Consider the following 17,788-nt stretch of genomic DNA (forward strand, 5'->3'; position numbering starts at 1 on the left):
AAATCCTCAAAATAATGAAGAGGGAGTGGAGGAACAGCTCAGTGCTTTGAAGCATAGTGTTAATATGGAAATCGATGTGTTCATCGAGACAAATGAAATCTCATCCTTATTAACAGTATTGCCCGTTCTGAACTTCACTTTCAATCTCAACTCGCAAATATGTAGTCAAGCACGTCCTGAGACAGAGGCCCGGGAATACTGATTGACAGGTCACAGGTGGGAGGGTGTGTAGCTGGCAGGCAAACACTCAGGCAGGAAAATCTTGATCAATCGCACAGATAGGGGCAGTGAAATTACAATGGTCAGGGGAGATCGGCCCAATACAGCACACATGGCTGGAGGGGTTACACACCATAAAGTCAGATGGGATATGAGGTAGGAACACATAGCCAATCGGAACCTCACAAATGTAATGATTACGCACTCCCCACGCTGGACATCTAGACACAGTATCCACTGGCCACACTGTGTCCACTCGAGGCCGAGACCCACCTGTAGTAACCGTTTGATCATTAATTTATGACTCCAAAGGCAGCAACCAACATTCCTCACCATATATAGTACGACCTGTTGTGTTTTCCATATAAGGACATCTACCAATTGTAAATTGAGACAGTCTTCAGACCTTGTACCTGTAACTGTTCTCCCAGCTATAACGTTTAATTAAACAAAATGTTCCTGTTTTGCCAAACGCCTCTTGTCTTCTGGTTTTTCTAAGGAACTCTAACTCAAGCAACAATAGCACTCAAGAATTGGATGCTGGCAAGCAGCTTTAAACTAAGTTAAAGTATACAAAACACACCTTAGAATCCCTAAACTAAGTTAAAGAATACAGAACACACCTTAGAATCCCTACAGAAAGGATGGTACCCTTTATAAACAAAACCCGGCGCTCCCCTAAATTACGGAAAGTAACACCAAACCAATAATGAATGAACGGCCAGAATGACATATGAATATGCGACATTTTCAGCCCACAATGGGGCAAAATACAAGATGAACAGATGTTTTTTATTAAAAATAAGTTCCTTTATTTGGAGATACTTTCTAATGCAAAACTTGCTTATCGCATGAACAATAACGTTTTGTTGCCTTGGAACATCTTTAGGGCTATTGAGGTTGCACCAAAGTTGTCTCATAAAAACTATATAGCTTTCAATAACGTAATCTTAATACTTTTCTGAACACATCTCTTCCTATATTTCACCTGTATTACAAAAGTATCCTTGCTAGTATGTGTATTCTCCCACTCTGTCTCATCTTGTGGTGTGCTCAATGCCAAGAGCATCCCACGCCACAAGATAAGGCTGTCTTGATTTCTTATTATACTTATTCAAAGTTTTATATAGCGCGAACAAGATCTTTACAGATATCAGAGCGCTTCACAGAGACAGGGGTAGGGGCAACAGGACTGAACAGAAATAATGGGAGCAGTATAATGGTCACTAACATAATAGGATAACAGTAATGTACAGAAAACATACCGATATACAATCAGGTAACAAGTAATATAAGACGGCGCAAGTCATTGATCCCGCTACAATAGAGTTCAGGTAAACTTTGGATGTAGGGATGGCTTACATCCAAAGTTTACCTGAACTCTATTGTTCTATTTCTAACCAAAGGAAGCAGAGGAGTGCTTACCAGTAAATCTCACACATTGAATATTGAAGTGCTACACACACACACACGCACACACACACACACACACAGACAGAGTGGGAGAATACACACACTTGCAGTGATGCTTTTGAAATGCAGATGAAATATTGAAAGCAATATGTTGAGAACAGAATCATACTGTGCTTCTGGTGGCCACCATTAGTATCTGTTTCTTAATTTAGGCATCTCTTGTGTACCCTTGGCATATGGTACCTTTGCATGTCCTTAGTGGACATCCATGACATGTGGTATACATCTACCTCATCTGCTGGTTGCTTCTCAATTTTGCTGGGCACCCAATAGAACCAATTGGAAAGTCTAACATCCGAAAGCCACCCCTTTTAATGTCAATGACTGATATCTCATGGACACTCTGTGCATCTAGTGGCAATAAATGCAGGATTGAAGCCCATCCATGGTATTTGATATCAACCCTGGCTACTGGTGGTCCCTCTAAGAAGCTGGTTCCAGTACTGGCTTCTAATGCCTTTCTATACTATTGACACGTTTGATATCTAGACTCCTTCCATAGTATCTGGAGCACCCGGGCATATGCTGGGCTCTTGTGAAACATGGTAGCCACTGTCTCATGAGGAAGCCATCATGGTTCCTGTGCATCTCCATGGCATATGGTGGGTATGCTTCAGATCTGTTGGCAACTATTAGTACGTGATGAACACACGTCATGCAATGACTATCCCAAAATCTAATGGGCATCCTTGGCATAAGGGAGTACATTCCTATTATAAGATGGACATCTGATATCTGGTGACCATCCGTGCCACGCAGTGACATCTAAAAGGCATCATGTCATATGTATGCTAAGCCTAACATGTGATGGTGACATAAGGACGTAAAAGTCCAAACCTGCCTATATGCAGCAGTATTACGTATTAGTACCTTATGGTAAATTAGTTTATTTACCAAGCACACAAGGCTAGCTTTCAGGGCAAAATGTGTATTTTATAGAATAGCAAGCTAATGATCGATGACTTTTAGTTTGATTTCCAATACTGAAGAGCTGCTTTTAGAGGGCAAAATTAATGTCTTTTCAGACACTAAAAATCTGAAGATTGAGAATGAAATGCGTGTGTTTTAAAAATACATATATAGAACTGACATTTGAGTGATATTTTTCTGATGAGAAGGGAACAGTTGCTGATTTGTGCCTTGCTCCTGGAGGGCACTCCTTGTTTTGTGTAGAAGTTCAAGACATGTGAATACATGTCACCATATAGATTGATAGCTTTTCATGACATCTCTTCCAATGTGCTGTCTGATGAGAAAGCATGTAAGACAGGACTAATCTTAAGGATATGTAAGTTGTTTGAACCTATAACAGCGTTGTATACTCTATGGAAGCTTAGCTTCCTAAAGCCAGGCATTTTGAGATCCGTATAACATTTTATTTTCCCTTCCTACTCCTACAGATAGATTCTAGGCTATTTTATATGACAAAAAAATCTAATTGGAAGGGGCACCATGGTAGAATAAAAGGCAATAGAAGGCTGACGTAAAGTTGAAAATATATGCAGAGTTGTTCTTGTTTAGCATATAATAAAAGACTATGAGTATTTTATGGAGAGTACCCATTCGCAGGAAGGCTGGCTTACTTACATTCTGGGTCCAGTGCAATTCAGGGCTGTAAAGTACACTCCATCCAGCACTTTAGGAGTTCACTAGCTGTCATTACATCCCATTCAAATATAAAGAGATTTCTATACTACAACCTGTGACAGTGGGCAAACAACACGCCTCATTTGATGCCTATGCTTACCTTTTTTCTTATTGGTCTCATCCAGCACTTGTTCGGCATTCCCAGAAGATGCAAGTGACTTTGCCAGCAATGTTTTTTTGGGTCTGCTCCTGTTACACTTTTGTTGCGCAGAATGTATTTGCAATTCAGAAGTAGAAACTCTGGTTGTGGACTGAGGTTCTGAAGTACCGCACAATCCGTTCTGTTGCGGGTGTGCTTCTCCTGAAAGAAAAAGATCCACTGTGATTACAGGTGAGCATTCATGTCATCTTCAATATCTGGAAAGCTTTATTTAATGAGAGTAGCCTTGAAAATTCTTTGTTTTTTCCTTATTCCCTCAAAACCACGCCCTAGTGGTGCCTAGGAGCTTGAGCTCCCTCATGTTTCTTCAGTCCCCTTCTTCCACAGGATGTCCCCTTTACCAATATACATTTTAATTCATTTGCTAACAAACCCACTGACCAAGGTGTGATCCCCCAGTGTTGACTTTTAAATATCAACCTGAAACAATATTGACTAGAAGATATCGACTTGCACAAGATAAGGGGATTCAATGTTTAAACAGTAATTCTCACTACCAAATGTAAACTTACATTGACAATATTGTACAAGTCAATATCTTGCAATGGGGGCGTGGCTTGGGCGCCGATGTAAGTGGAAGCGGGACTCCGGAGCTCCTCCGCAACCGCCCCTCTCCGCCATATATCCTGACCCCCAAATTCGGACCCCTGGCCTCCACTTTACATCGGAGGATCTGGGGAGCATTGGGGGAGAGACTGGAGGCGCTGGGTGCCCCGAGACCGCCGGACACGACTTTCCCCCCCCCGAGCGGAGCGGCTGGAGTGGTGGGCTCATAAGATGGCGGCCGGAGTCGCAGGTCGGGCTGCCTGACGGAGGTGGGCTGCCGACGGCGGAGGGCTCACGGAGGAGACAGGACCTACCTGTACTGGAGCGGAGCGTCCTGCGAGCTGCCTGAGGTGGGGAGCGCTGACTGGCATTGCGGATTTGGGGCGGCCCGTGAGCGTCGGATTCGCGAGCTGCCTGACCCTAAGATGGCGGCTCCCGCATGATCGCGTCTGCCCCCGGACGACCGGTCAGAGGCGTTGGAGGGCCTGCAGATTTCCCCTGAGAGGGAATCACCCTGCTGCTGGAGCGAGGGCACCGGTGACCCCTATCCCGGGGGGCGCGATGGCCGCTGGCTGTGGCTGGAGCCTGCTGGCTGCCCGGGGAACCACCCCGAGAGGACGACAGGAGGGCTAGGGCGCGCCTTCGCAGGACGCCCATGTGACTCTGGCACGACACCGGTGAGCTATATATTGGGGCTCTGGTGGCCCGGGGGGCAGCGGTGCCCGCTTTGACTGCTTCTCTTGGACCCCCCAGTGGTGCGAGGACCCGGGACCCCAACTTCCTCCTCATCCTGGGCTGTGGCATTAGCGGAGCCCATGGTGGGCCTGCAGAGGGGGGACCTAGGAATGCAGCGGACTGTTCCCTGAGCCAGGACGTGATCCCTGCAGCCTGCGGGCCGTCCACTTCACTTTTCTGCTGACCACTGCAGACGACCACTTCGTGCTGGCCCTGGAGACCTACCTGAGGGCCCTAGTTGGAGCGTCTTCCCTGCGCTGACCTTTCCCCTGCACCCACTGTCCATAGAGTGGGCATTTCCTGCCACGGGAGACGGAGGGGTGTGGGCCCAGCACTGGTGCCTCCCCTGTAGTGGTGACTGCGGACTAACGGGCCGGGAGCACTGAACCTGAGTGGGCGACGCCCGCGGTTTCTGAACACCCGGCAAGCACGATCGCTTGGAGCGATCTTCGACAAACTGCCGCAAGATGGTCCGGGGGAACAAAAAGAAGGGGTTTGACATACTGAGACTTGATGACCCGGGTCATTCCGGAGCGGGAGACGAGGCGGCGTCTGGCTCTGGGAGCTCGGCCCCGCCACGGGACCCCTCCCTGAGTGACATTATGCAGGCCATTGTGGCACCACAGGAAGCTGAAGGAGCGAGTAACGACCTCGGAAGCGAACATGAAGGACATTCCTGGTGACGTGGCTACCCTGAAGGCCTCATTGGCAGAAGTGGCGCAAAAACAATTATGCTGCACCATCTGCTGGCCATAGTCTGCTTCAAGTAATCTGTGTTCAAGGAGCCAATGATTTAGGCACTTGGGTGAAAGAAAATAGGCAGCTATGTGGGGTCTATATATATAGGAAGTGTGGAAGATTTCCCAACAGTATGACACTTGAGAAAGGCCAATATTGTTGGTGCATAGCCAACCACTTTTCTGTTGCGTCTGTCGTGTGATTGATTTATTTCCCCTCCCTACTGGGCTTCCAGAATTACCAGTCTTCACGGAAATCTCCTAATTTACAAACAGACGAGCTCACATCTGGTAGCAGCTCAGGCATTTACCACAGGCTGGCTAGACAGAAGCAATTTTCGGTGTGCTGTTGTTGGCGGTGTCCTTATTTCTAATCTTCATTTGGGAGTTCTTGGACAAACTAGTTTGTATTTTGTTGTAGCTGCATTTACATAGCACTTCTTAACCCTGATGAGTTATCAAAGAGCAGTAGTCTATAGGTAGCACAGTGTCCTGTGGGGCGTGCCTGATTAGAAGACTGTTGATTTGGAATTTGGTCTGTGTTTAAAGTGTGTGATGTGATGTGTTATTCTATCAATCAAAAATGAGAATGGATCACTTGTCCTGTACAACCTTAGGTATGCAGGCGAAATACAGGAGGGGGGGTGTCCCGATCTAAAAGACCCTCATGCACGTGATGGGTATGTTGGCGTCTAAAGCGGTATATCTTGATTCTCCGCTTTTGGATGTGTTATTCACCACAGTGATGCTCCTACCCTGACATTAGAGCCTCTACACAAGTATGAAATGGAGAGAGAGAGTAGACTGCTTGCACTTTATGATCGTTTCTTTTTCTGCCCGTCTGAAAGTGTGTGATTAATAAGATTTCAGTGGGTGGTATTTTGTTGCCATGTATGTTGCCATGTATGGTGCATAGTGGGACGCACTTGTGCTGCTGTTATCGTGTTGCTGTGCATTTCCGTGAAGTAGAATGAAGCAGACCCGATTCTTGGCTGGTTATGAATGACAGAGGAGAACCCATCGGAATGTACTGATTGCTGCAGTGCAGGATATTGCTTTATAGAGTCTACTGAGGTTTGACGAAGCGGCCATGGCATAAGATCAGTATACTCCAATCATGTTTTCCTTACTGGCAGCCAGGGTCAAAATGCTCTTTAGGGTCCACCGCGGAGCGAGAGACTTATAGCCAATGGCATTGCCTAGATACAGACGGTCATGGTGGATGAGCTATATAGTACACACTGCAGCAAAAGGTGAGCGGACCACAGGCATGGTAGAAGATCTATATGACTTGGCCAAGGGAGACAGAGCACCAACATAGTAGGAACTGCAGAGTTTCACCTTTTCTTCTTCCTGGTGATGGTGTAATTGTGCAACCAGACACACAAAATCACACAATATACTGTAGTAAGTCATCTTTGCTTCCAAAGACTGGTAACGCTCGGGCTGAAGGAGGGAGCTCCTGCCTCTAGATTGAGGGCACCTGAGCTCCCAGTTAGCTTGTTAAAGTGTGTGAAGCTAGGTTAAAATCAATGTTAGTTTGCTCCATAAATTCACATTGCTGTGAACGAAGACCGATACATTCGCAATACCGTAGGCTCCTGTGCTGTAATACAGTTATCTGCTTATTGAAACTGCATATTCCGATGCTGTGGCGTTTGCTCTGCTATTATCTTTGGTTCTTCCTATTTCCCTTCTAAACATAGCTTTAGTAGTTAGGAGGAAGGTAATAGACCAGCTACAAAAATAAGCAGATCTCCCGTTAACCCTCAAATACATTCCTCTGCCCTATTTTAGGGGAAGGTGGAAGACCCAATGGCAGTGCTACCATCGTGCCGTGCTGATGCCACTGAAAAAGGAGGTGAACTGGCAATCCACTTCGTAGAAGTTAAGTCCTTGCAGTACCACCGTGTAAAGGCTGCAGTCTTGTACAGAACACCTATAAAAATGTCCCTGGCATTCAAAGAAAAAACTCCAAAGGCATTAAGCATTTCAGTTGCAGATGCAGGAATTATAAAGTTTACGATACTTGGTTGCGTCTAGGGACCATGGGTAGTGGATTAATTGGGTTGGTGCACAGGTACCAGAGGGAAAAGATGTTGAGTAAGAGGGACAGGAGGCCAACTGCGAAAGAGCTTTTCATGTGCTCTGGCTCCCAGGAATTAGGTGGGAGTTGCCAAATTTGAAAAACTGCCACCAAAGTGGCAACACAAGCAAATTGCGAAACATTGTTTACTGCCGGCCTGGAAGGGCATACTTTGACACTATGCTTGTTGTTAATTCCTTACCTTTAATTTAAACCTTGTTTACGTTGCAGCACTGTCCGGTTTGCTAAAGCCACCTTAGGGACATTCAGAAAGTTGACCTAGGAATGCATTCCGCCTGTTGCTTACCATTGGCTTTGTGGTTTGTAACAAACATTTTCAGTCTTCTTTTTGCTCGCTATATTTGCTTTAGGCTGTCCAGTTCGAATTGTATTTACTGTATTCTTCCATGAACTTGCTTTCTTTAAGACGGCTGCAACGCATCCAGAACGCCTTGGCACGACTGGTCCTCGACATCCCCCGACGCAACCACATCACCCCCCACCTGAGAGACCTACACTGGCTCCCCATCAACAAGAGGATAACCTTCAAACTCCTCATCCACAAACACAAAGCCCTACACAACACCGGACCAGCATACCTCAACGGACGACTCAGCTTCTACACACCCACCCGCAGCCTCTGCTCAGCCAGCATCGCCCTCACCACGGTCCCACGCATCCGGAAAACAACCGCCGGCGGCAGATCCTTCTCCCACCTCGCCGCCAAGACCTGGAACACCCTCCCCACCAAGCTACGACAGACCCAAGACCTGCTAACCTTCAGAAGACTTCTCAAGACCTGGCTCTTCGATCAGTAGCTGCCACCCCCCTCCAGTGCCTTGAGACCCTCACGGGTATGTAGCACGCTCTACAAATTTCTTGATTGATTGATTGATTGATAAACAGGCCTTTAGATCTTGTACTTATCTTGTCACATTTGCTGTGCATTCAAAGACAGAGGCCAAATGTCAGGCTGTGTCTTCCAAGGAGCTAGTTGTTATTTTTATTTCTCTGACTTCAAAGTGAGAGGATTTATGTGACAATCATGCTGGCTAGTGGGATTCTGCTTGGGGAAGGCTGGACCGATGTTATTTTTTTTGTCTAGCATGCAACAAAATGTAAATTCCTTTTAATGAACTGTGCTGCCGATCATATCAATATATTGGGTGAGGGCATTTCCACACATTATTGTTTGTGCGCTATATACTTTTATAAGAAAAACTGTATGTGAGTGCAAAAGTAATGGTCATTTGAAGATGTGTTGTCTGTAATGGCAGTACGCTACCATACCATGCATATTCCACGTTACCAACTCCACTCTGTACCACTCCATGCCACTGCACTCTACTTGGCACCACTCCACACTACACCACACCACTCTGCGTCACTGCACTCCTCTTGGCAACAACTCCACTCTACGCCTCTCTACTCTACACCACTCCATTCTGCCAATGCTCTCTACCCCATACTGCTCTACTATGCACCAATGCACTCTTCACCACTACACTCTAAACCACTCCCGCCAATCCACTCTATGCCACCCTACTCTGCAATACAGCATTCTATGCCACTGCACTTTACCCCAATGCACTCTACACCACTTTACTCATAACCAATGCACTCCACACCAATCTACTCTGCACCAAATCTCTCTGCGCCACTATACTCTACGCTACTGCACTTTATGCCACGCTATTCTATTCTGCATCACTGCACTCTCCCCACTCTATTATACTCTGCACCACTCTACTTTATGCCACTGCTCTCGATACCACTCTACTCTGTGCAAACTACTTGGATAGGCTACTAATTCATAGGCTACTGTGTGCCTGTTATGGACTGCACATACCTGTAATTCCTGAATGTGCTGGTAAGGGTTCTTCAAAACATGCTTTAGAGGCCTGGTAGGGTGTGACCCTTTCCTCTTCCTGTAGAACGCAGTCTGTCTTCTCAGTGGAAGAGTCACTGGACAGGTTGTCCTTATCAAAGCCATTCGAGTAGTTACCGCACATCCCTTGCGGCCCTTCTTTTTCCCCACTTGCTTCAGCTCCCTTGTCGGCAAGCTGTCGCTTACTCTTAATTCGTTTCCTTTTGTTGATCTGAAGGAGTAACATGACACTATGATGTCACAAAAGACTGCTGAGAAAAAGAGGCTTTTTCACCATAAACATACACAGTTAGGAGAGGAACTCACTCTCAGTAACCATATACCCAACAACAGGCATCAGAACACTTATATTAGTCCTGATCTCCCATTAAATACTCTGATAATGAGCCTTCCTCATCACCGCTACAGGACTATGTAACAAACTCTCGCCCTCGAAACTGAAAAAAAAGACACCTCTTCCCTTTCAGAAACAAACCATGTTATAGGATTCCTTGAGTGACTTTCTTCAAGAAATTCTAAAACCACATCTCACAGCCCTATCATATGTGCCCTATATGTAGCACTGCTCTCTGACTAAATCATTCTATTATTGTATCGTGTTACTGCAATCCTCGGTCAATTACCTTTAAACTCTATGAACATAATGTATATCACTTAAATAATTAACAAACACAGTGGGCTGCTAGTGCAAACTCTTCAGAAGCTTTTGTGCAACCTGTAACCCACTGATTAGCTCTACCTATTATGGTGAGTTTCTTTATGCAGCGTGCCCATTAGAAAATGCAAGGCATTTTAAAAACTCACTGTCATATGAAGCAGTCATTAAAGTACTTACTTGGGTTTCCAATGGTTGGCAAGAAATCAAAGGGATGCCCCATTGCACAAGGGCAGGCTGGTGTCATGCCACATTACACTTGCAGACTTTTAGCCTTCTGCCGCCCTTAAGTACAATCTAAGAGTTGCATCATTAGAAAATCATTTATTTTTCACATTGTAACTCCTCGAACACCTAGCCTGTTTTTCAACCCAAAAGAAGTGCTGCATAACTTTTCTTTATACCTTATTTTATTAAATGTTATACAACAACATAATATATAAACCTATTCCTCATAGTTCAGACAGATTAAGCAAAATGATACCTGCTATAGAAGTTTCCGCTTCCCACCATCCCATCATCCCCGCTTCCCATTCAAATTAATGTGGTCCAGTCATGGAGCTCCCACCAGGCATTCCATATTTTGTGGTAACCATGCGCTTTATAAAAAGTGTTTTCACCATTGCACACACATGTCCATACCCCAGGTCCATTCCTTGGCAGTTGGCAGGGCAGCCACAATTCAGTGTTTGATGATATTTATTTTAGCAACTAGAAAGCTGATGGGCATCAATCGGTGGTGCCAGACTGTGCCAACCCCCTGATCTTCTATACCCAATATGGCAAACTTGAGAAAATCTAGAATTAAAAAAAGGGGCAACAATGTGTTCCTGGGGACTTGGATAATCAATAGACTATACAAACTTTGGTTCCCTCAGAGGGCAAAAACAATCAAAATGCACACATAGTACAAGTGTACCTAAATTTATTAGTATTTAAGCCAATAGAAAGAGTATATAGCTCAGCAATTTAAAAAAGGAGTTCTAGTGAATAGGGCAGTGAACGTGACATACATGAATAAATTGCACGCTAAGTCTGATTGTAAATAGAAACAAAGCAACAACAAAAAACACTGTCGACATATTCACAAAATAGTTGAGAGGGGGATGAAACATTGATGCCAATGACATGTAGACTGTCATCCATTGTTATTTGCCATTACTGAATCATTACTATAAGTCCCTATTGAAAGACTACTTGGGACAAGACACCAACCACACAGCCCATAACATCACCCAGTGCATGATGTATGTTTGATAAGTATCAGGGAATGGCTGGACAGCTCCATATCATGGGAAAGAAATCAGCCTTTGTTATGTGACATCTTGGACAGTGGCAGTCCCTCCGCTGACCAATTTACCCGAGTCTGATGGGATCATAGTACACCCAATGGAAATATTTGAATTGAAGAAGTCGAAGTTCAGCTGACACAGCCAGGTCCCCGGCTGCCAACCTGGCCTCTCTCCAATCATCCTTGTCAAAAGGGCCCACGTCTCATTGCCAGAACTGCAGAATTGGGTCTGGTAAGCTTTCCACCAAGGATCTATAAAGCTGGGATATTGCTATTTCAGACCGTTGTTCGATGACTACTTTTGATTCGATCGAGATAAAGGCATGTACCGCCTGTAGGTGATGCCCGTGTTGTGATAATGCGTGGCATGGATGCAAGTACCGAAAAAATTGAGTTATGCAGACTGAGTTTGTCCTTCAATTGTTTGAAGGACTCAAGGCACTAGCCCAATCAGACGTCCCCAACCTTAAATATACCAATCAAGTGCCAGCCTGTACAACAGGGGGGCTTTATTAAGGTCCCATCTTTGCTATGAATTCCTCGTAATAGGTATCCCAAGGTATTTGAAGGAGCCTGGATCTAGCCTGAGAACACTGTAGATCAGAGAGGCCGATGATTGACCTGCTATTGGGACATATTGTGTTTTGGAATAATTCACCATGAAGCCTGATGTAGCTCCATACATTTGCAGGATATCCAGTGATCTGGTGATTCATTCTTCCAGTTTCTTCACACAGATCAATAAGTCATCAGCATAGATTACCATGCGTTATTTGTGACCCATTGGCCATCTGATTCCCGTTAGCTGAGCATCTTTTACGATCCACTCCGCCAATGGTTCCACAACTAATGCGAAGAGATGGGGAGAGAGAAGGCGTCCCTCTCTGGTATACGTTCAAATCAGGAAAGGGTGTGACAATATCATGGTAACTCTAACCCAGGTCCAGGGTTCATGGTATAGTATATTAACTAATTTAAGAAAAAGGGGCCCGCAGTTTGCTACCGTGTAGAATTTGTAACATGAAAGGTAGGTGAGTGGAATCGAAGGTCTTCTAAAACTCTATGATGTCCGAGGCAGTTTCTTCTTGCATTTCTCCCATTCTAGCTAAAATTTTCTGCAGACGGCAGATGCAGTGCTTCGTTCCACTTGTGGGCATGAAGCCAGTCTAATCCATATGAACCAACAACTGAATTACTGTTGTCAGCTGTGTGGCCAGGATCTTTGCCAGAATCTTTGCTTCTGTGTTCATTATGGATAACAGGTGGTAGGTGGAGCAGTCAGCTGGATCCTCCCCAGGTTTGAAACCGCTGCATAATTAAACCATGCTTGGTACAAAGAGAATCTCTACAACCATTAACGCTTAAGGTACTGCAATGCTCTCAATTGTATTTTTGGTTAGTTAGTTATGCACATATATTATTGAATCTCATTTGGTCCCTTTGCGTCACATCATATTTGTGAATAACGTTGGCCAAGATTTAAGCACTTATGTCCATGAAGCATTTACGTTGATGATTATTTGGATCATGTTTACTGGATATTAAGAAGTTTGGTAATAAAACAAGGACTAACATTTTAATTAATATTTAAACACCAGAAGGGATTATATCCATTGTTCCTGTTTCCTTCATTCTACAACCAGTGAATGTATATTCAAACAATCTTTGTGAACAGTTTGAGAGATTTCAATTGCTATGGACCAGTGCCTTAGGTGCTCTGCTTGTTAGACAGCATAAATGACCCCAATGCTGTCAAAAAGCCATTTTTTGATGGTAAAAAAAATATGAACTTTTAACAAAAATTAGCTACCTCCTTTCTTTTTCTTCTTTGAGTATTCAGCAGTGCTAGTCTTTCAGTTAGTGTTACATTGCATATTTGCATCACTATAAGTAGTTGGGGAAGGACAAAAAAAAGACTTTTAACGTCTATGTTACTATCTGTTACACTATGTTCTGCATCTTCCCACAGTGAGACTAAGAGCCCAATTATGATTTCGCGGACCTGAGTCCGTCCGGCATAGTTTGGGAACTGGGACTGAACGACCTCCTGTCGTTGGTCCCAACCCAGCAACTAGGATGCGACAGAACACTGTTCGCTCCTATTCCTATCCATTACAATGGGAGAATACATTCTCACTGGACTGCATGCTCTCATTGCAAAGGGCTGAGGTGCAGTTCATCCCTGCACCCCGTGGCACGCAGACCGGGTGCAGGGATCAACAGGGGGGCACCATAGGTGCCCCCTAGGTGTCATTCGGAGGCCTTGCACCCATGGGGCCCCCCAAAATCAGATTCCCACAGCACCTCTGTGTCGGAAAGGCCAGCACAGAAAGGCTGTTGGAATTGGCCATCGTAATCCCTCGGGCGGAAAGAGCCGCCCAAGGGATTATTGGAGGCTTTCTGAATGGCAGACGGGCTCTTTGAGCCCGTCGGAGGCCATTCAGAAATCTGGTTCGGATTACTTTCTGACGACCCGCTCAAAATGGGTTGGTCGGAAAAGAATCGGAACGGGACATTTCGATGCGGTCAGAAGCCGTTTCAGACCGCATCGAAATCGGCCCCTTAGTAAGAACAAGGAGGTTATTTAACCTTGGCTGACCTACTTAGATTGTAAAATTATCATTGGCATGATGCACCACGAACGGCTGTGTGATTGTCCTAGGTTTCAGCTCACAAACTTCAATAACCATGATACTTCGAATGTGCATCTCTGCAGTACTGGCTTTTTTAATATCTTAAAATTACCCTTGCCTTCTTACCTTTTTCTTTCCTGACATACTCCATTCTCTGAGGACTTCTAGAGCACTCCCTAATAAAAAAGAAATAAAGATGGTGTTGCCTTATAGAAATGGTCATTGTTAAGTGCTTTCATGTGTCCAACTAAAGCATACACTTATTAACACATTTGACGTTTCAAAACTGCTATCACGAGTACAGGACCAGCCTCAGTTGGAAGTCTTGGAGCCTCAGACACTTTTGTAACATTAGTATCGATGATGAAGTCCATCTCTCAGATGTTTGGTAACTGTGGTGCCACCTTCAGAGGTGGACACATTCAGAAGGGGGTACTGAGCAAGCTGCAAACAGGGAGATAGTCCGTCTACTCGCCTTCTGAGAATGTATTCCCATATGGTGACGTGGGCAGTCTTTTACCACTATGATTGATTTAAACAAGGCAATAAATGTAAAACAAACAACACAAAATAAAACAACTAGAGAGAGAGGGAAGAGACAAGACGCTCTCAGTCCCCCAGATAATTATGTCAAACAACAGAAGAGTGTCGTCAGAGGAGAGTTTAGTTAAGCACAGTTTTTGAGAAAGATGAAATCAACCTAACAATTCACAATGGAAGTCACTTAGGGATTTCTCTAGAAGCCCTCACTCACCACCCTGGGTGGTGACATGCTTCATCATCGGGCCAACAAGCTGTACCATACAAAAAACTTTATTCTGTGGTTAGCCAGGCATTAGTTAAAATATGTGTCGGGAAATTTACCAACTAATGTGTTGGGTATTTCCACTTAGAGAGGGGTCGACATGTTTCTGCCTGTATATGTGTAGATTTTACTGGGCTTTCATCAGGACCGTGTAACAGTGTACCTAGCGACTCCTTTACCGGACCCCGTGGATCCTAGGTGCTGAGCGGGTGTTTGGCGTTGCAGGCGGTGTGCCATTGTCGCCACCACCCCCCTCCCGAGACACATGGGGTGTGGATCTTTTAAATAACAAACCACAGGTTCCTCAAATTCCGAAGGAACACTCACTTTTTCTGGTTTGTTCTTTTTGCACCTATTTTTACACAGAATTTTAACTTTCACGTCCTCTGGTAAGGGTGGGCCTTAGCGCACCCACACCACCGAGGTACACTGTTACACGGTCCTGATGAAAGCCCAGTAAAATCTACACATATACGGGAAACATGTCAACCCCACTCTAAGTGGAAATACCCAACACATTAGTTGGTAAATTTCCCGACACATATTTTAACTAATGCCTGGCTAACCACAGAATAAAGTTTTTTGTATGGTACAGCTTGTTGGCATTTTTTTATTCACCTATTTTTTTCACACTATTGTCACGAAAAACCAGCTCCGCAGTAACCTGGCGCTGTAGCACACCAGGGAAGCATTCGGCTTCTCCTGGTGGGCCCGATGATGAAGCATGTCACCACCCAGGGTGGTGAGTGAGGGCTTCTAGAGAAATCCCTAAGTGACTTCCATTGTGAATTGTTAGGTTGATTTCATCTTTCTCAAAAACTTTGCTTAACTAAACTCTCCTCTGACGACACTCTTCTGTTGTTTGACAAAACAAACAACACACACACACATGTTTAACAGGCATCTTTCCTAAAATTAAGCTCGTGCTGCAAGATATTAACCATGACAAGTTTGTATTTCCTAGGAAAATATGAATATGCCTTTTAGCTGTAATCAAAATTCAGACTAGGTATGCGTGTGGACTTTGTGTGCCGTGTAATTCAGTAATTCAACTCAGGGATAAATGTGGCATTTATGGTATTTCTTCAATGTTATTGAATAGTTGCTGAGCAAACTTCCACAATATTAATTCTACATGACACTCTTTCCGGCAATTCCAGTGTGACAACCATCTTTAATCACATAAAGGTGATTAAAGAAGAAAGTCAATGTGATAATGTGTACAGATTTCGCATACTAAATTTCTGTATTTTGCTTCTTGCAGCACAAAGATTTTTAAATAAAAGCATTTAATTAAAAATGAGATGAGATACCTTGACTGAGTACTCACCATCAACAAACGCTTGAATCACCTTATCAACGTCATTGTCAAAATGCTGCAGCACCAGAACAATTTCATTATTACTTTTGTTGTGCACAACAGATCGAACAGCAGAAATCTAAGGAAAAGACAAGTGAAAAAGAAACATGGTGCATCTGATGTAAACCAGTCATGAGAGTGAAAGGAAACAAATATCTCCCCATTTGGGGATTTATACACTATATATAAGATAGGTTAATGTTACAGAAGATTAACAAGCACTGTCAAATTTAGTCGACTTGGCTCGCATTATTATTTACTAGTTGTACCCATTAGCTTTGCAGTGCTTGTGACGAACTGGAGGAAGCATCTGGTGCGCTTAACAGCAGTGGAGAAGAGCTGCAGGCCTGATCGTGTGAAGAGCACTCTTGGCGACAAAGGACAGGAGCTACCAGGCAGGAACTACTGAAGCGCTTCCGGGTGAGTAAAGTGGTAGCAGCGGTCAAACCAGCTGCCAGAAAGCATTGGGCAATAGCTCTCCGGCCTGCTCACTGTGTGAGCAGCATTCTACCGGTATGAAGCAGGAGTTACTGGGATGTAGGCTGAATCTCTGGACTCACAGAAAAATAAGCAGCATCCCAACACAGGCGAGAGGAGCATTAAAGTATTGAATATGTGATCGAAGAGTGTTCTTTAAAAAAAAATATTGAATATGTGACGATTTACCATACTTGTCAGACGTAAAATAGCCCCACGTGAATCCCAAAGGAGGACAAGCATATGCAATGCAATAGGTCTCGCATTTGCGAGAATTTAAGCTATTGGCATTGTAAATGACAATGCTTTTCATTTATGTTTTAAAAACCAACGGTCAAATGGCTGGTTTAGTATACTGGCTTGTACCTCTGGTTTGAATCCCGAGATTCTTAGCCATGCATGCCTATGCAACAGTACCCCTGTATTTACTGCTCTAGATGCTGCATCTGCAGTGTCTAGTGCGCATCTTATGGAGGTATTAGTTATAACCTTGCCCTCTTGTATTAAATCAGCAGCCCTAGCCTTATATTGTTCTAGCAGGTGTTGCATGAGAGACCCTAGCTCATCATAATGAGCTCTGTCGTATCTTGCTAACAGAGCTTGAGTGTTAGCAATCCTCCATATATTAGCAGCTTGTGATAGTGTGCGCTTCCCTGAGGCATCTAGAAGCTTTGATTCTTTGTCAGGGGGTGGAGCATCCCCTGTTGACTGCGAATTTGCTCTCTTTCTCGCATTTGACACTACCAGTGAATCTAGTGGCAACTGTCCCTTAATGTATGCTGGATCAGAGGGAACCGCTTTATATTTCTTTTCCAGTCTGGGTTTAATTACCCTGGCCCTGACTGGGTCTTTAAATATTTCTGGTGAGTGTCTTACCACTCCATTCGATATTGGCAGTGTGGTAGCGGTTTTATGTGATGTTAACAGTGTATCCATAAGAAAATCCTCTTCTATTGGATCTGTATGCAGGTCTACTCCATGAAAAGTATCTGCTCTATGGATGAGATGTGTGTACCCAATGGTGTCATCTGGTGGAGATGGTCTAGACGGGTATGCCTCGTCTTTTGGTAGATCTG

At 44.4% G+C, this 17,788-nt stretch overlaps 1 protein-coding gene across 2 annotated transcripts in view; it reads right to left on the reverse strand.

Annotated features, from left to right (window-relative positions):
* Positions 1-17,788, reverse strand: part of SPATS2L (spermatogenesis associated serine rich 2 like) — a 143,392-nt gene that overhangs the window by 67,333 nt on the left and 58,271 nt on the right. For both annotated transcript variants that reach the window (XM_078680497.1, XM_078680496.1), the window contains exons 4-7: positions 16,206-16,314; positions 14,197-14,246; positions 9,453-9,702; positions 3,440-3,640 (exon numbers count right to left, since the gene is read on the reverse strand). In XM_078680497.1, the coding sequence (XP_078536623.1) occupies positions 3,440-3,640; positions 9,453-9,702; positions 14,197-14,246; positions 16,206-16,314 (610 nt within the window). The remainder of the gene's footprint in view (positions 1-3,439; positions 3,641-9,452; positions 9,703-14,196; positions 14,247-16,205; positions 16,315-17,788) is intronic.

This window comes from Lissotriton helveticus, chromosome 3_1, assembly GCF_964261635.1.
Source record: "Lissotriton helveticus chromosome 3_1, aLisHel1.1, whole genome shotgun sequence".
Lineage (NCBI taxonomy): Eukaryota > Metazoa > Chordata > Amphibia > Caudata > Salamandridae > Lissotriton > Lissotriton helveticus.